General features: G+C 42.6%; 1 protein-coding gene across 1 annotated transcript; it reads right to left on the bottom strand.

Annotated features, from left to right (window-relative positions):
* Positions 1-1054: 1054 nt before the first annotated feature.
* Positions 1055-2028, bottom strand: LOC106819749 (neuron navigator 3-like; the record flags this gene model as incomplete). Its single annotated transcript, XM_014824341.1, has 3 exons — positions 1055-1063; positions 1365-1488; positions 1817-2028. Coding segments are annotated over 3 exons (345 nt in total), but the record flags the coding sequence as incomplete, so codon positions are not given.
* Between the last annotated feature and the right edge of the window lie 556 nt (positions 2029-2584).

Genomic DNA, 2584 nt, shown 5'->3' on the forward strand with positions numbered 1-2584 from the left:
GAGAGAGAGAGAGAGAGAGAGAGAGAGAGAGAGAGAGAGAGAGAGAGAGAGAGAGAGAGAGGGAAGAGACAGCGAAAAGTACATCTCCCTCTAATGCAATGCATCGTTTGCACACAGGTTTTCAATGGTTTTCTCAACTGCAAGTATCAGAAGTGTCCCTACATCATAGGCACGATGAACCAGACAACCTGCTCGACAACAAACTTGCAATTGCATCATAACTTCAGGTGGGTTAACAACAACAACAGACATACCGCAGCTGATGTATATATTATGTGCGTGGGAGGATTGCCAAGGTCTATAATCTATCTGCCTATATACAATTATAAATGTAGAATTATCTTTTCTGAGCTTTCTAATACATGCGCATAAGCAGCGCCAATAATCTATCTAACTACAGTTACCGAACACAGAATAAGTGGAAAAATATTTTGGTAGATCTGGAAAACCTATGACGCTGTATACCCTAAATAAACGGCGGCTCTGATTAAAGGGATCCTTTACTCTAGGTTCTAGGGTAATTATCAGCTAATTTAGGTTAAAATTATGCTACATAAAAAGTTTTATGGTTCACTCACCATTAGAAATATATTTTTTTAATGTTTTAAAACTAACGACTACAGTTTGATTACAACGACGGTGGTGCCACTCAAAGCGCACGATGTGAAAAGTTGCGCAAAACGACTTTTCAGCCAAGGGATACAGACCGAGGGTGTTTCTTATTTATTAATTTAAAAGCAAAAGGATTCAGTTATATTATGGATAAATTTGTCCTAAAATGAACATCGTTCGGTTAAATAGCATTTAGGTATAAATATAATTGTACTTTTGTGATTAGCCCTCGGTAACGTGCAAAATATAGTGGGAAATGCGTAACTTTTTCGGGGTGGCAGCACCGTCGCGGGTGCCATGGCGCCGTTCAAGTTTCGTAGCGTTGATGTTTATCATAACAAATTATAATAACAATTAAATTAGGTATCTGGTAACAAGTACGTGTGGGTATAGACGATTTGTTAGACAGTAAGTACAGTTGTATGCAGTAAAATCCTAGAGTCTAGTATCCCTTTAAGCAGGGAACCACTTTAAATTACGCACTTGTTACTTATTGACTGTACATGCCACGCATTCTTCAAAATTAGCCGATAAGCCGAAAATTGTTTTACAACGTTCAGCTAAGAAAGAAGGAATTTTTCGGCAGATATTATAATAACCCGTTTCACCAACGTCCGATTTAAATAAACGTGTGTGAGGACTTACCCGACACCTACGAATCCCAGCAAACATAGCTAACAAAGTCAGATAACAGTGGGCGTGGGTGTATAGAGCAGGTAGTAATATCATGTGTCTAGAAGCGCGTAACGTACCTGCAAGCCCTCATTCACTGCCTCCAGCAGGTAGGGCACGACCGAGTAATTCCACAGGTCTGTGAACCAAACCTGTGCACCAGATACCTCCATCGGGCAGGAGAGAAACAGACGCGGGCCTATCACAAATAAAATAGCATCGAGCCATTAGTGTCGGCGAAGATCTTTAGACTATTTAAAAATTACTTCCTCATTCAGCAAAACTTGTCTGTAATCAAGAGACAATCAGTTAGCAGGTACCACTATAGTGTACGGGTAACAGTCTGTATACACGCGCACGCACGCACGCACGCACGCACGCACACTTACATGTAATGTGAAAGCAAGTGTTAATTTTGCCGATACATGTACACTAACGTATGAGAAGCAAGACATGCTTTGCAAAGCATAACGTGATACTTTTTCAAATACATGTACGTAACATCCATACGTCCATACGTACGTACGTGATAGTGACGTCTGACGAACTGTGGTTTTCCAGGAGCTTGTTGAGATGGTTCCACACCTTGGGCTCCCAGTCTGTGAAGCGGCCGAGCTCGTTGCTGTGCTGGCCTGTGCTGATCTCATGCTCCACGAGTCGTCGCCGCAGATAGCGACTCAGGAAGCCCTTCACCGGCTCCATGTGGTTGGCACACAGCACCCACCTGTGTGGCACGACGACGCATACATGTTACTACGTGACGTCATACACAGTGGCGCCTTTGCAGGTACGTTACGCGCTTCTAGACACATGATATTACTACCTGCTCTATACACCCACGCCCACTGTTATCTGACTTTGTTAGCTATGTTTGCTGACATTTCTCTTCCGAGGTTACTGTCCTCTGTGAATAAATAGGGTTGCATGTGGCAACATCTCGTGTCGATAATGGTGAATCGAATTTGATCCAAATTGGTTGAATGAATTGATTAATAATTGATTGATTGATTGATGAACCATATGCACACCATGATGATCATGTGGAAAGTTTACCTATAGAACTCCCCCCCCCCTTCCCCATTGGTTGAACTACGTTACTTCGATGTTGCATGCGCATCATGTACAGAGTCGAACATTCGATGTACGTCAAAAAACAAAGGCGGATAACTTACGCGTGTATAATTTATGCCTGCCTTTGTTGCGTACGTTGCAGCTGTACGGAAGGTGTGTGATCTGAGAAGACCCTACAGAGCGTGCTCGTACAAGTCGCCAAAGCACAAATTTTACGACGAAGTGCCAT

This window comes from Priapulus caudatus, unplaced genomic scaffold (genome assembly GCF_000485595.1).
Source record: "Priapulus caudatus unplaced genomic scaffold, Priapulus_caudatus-5.0.1 Scaffold4321, whole genome shotgun sequence".
Classification (NCBI taxonomy): Eukaryota; Metazoa; Priapulida; class Priapulimorpha; order Priapulimorphida; family Priapulidae; genus Priapulus; species Priapulus caudatus.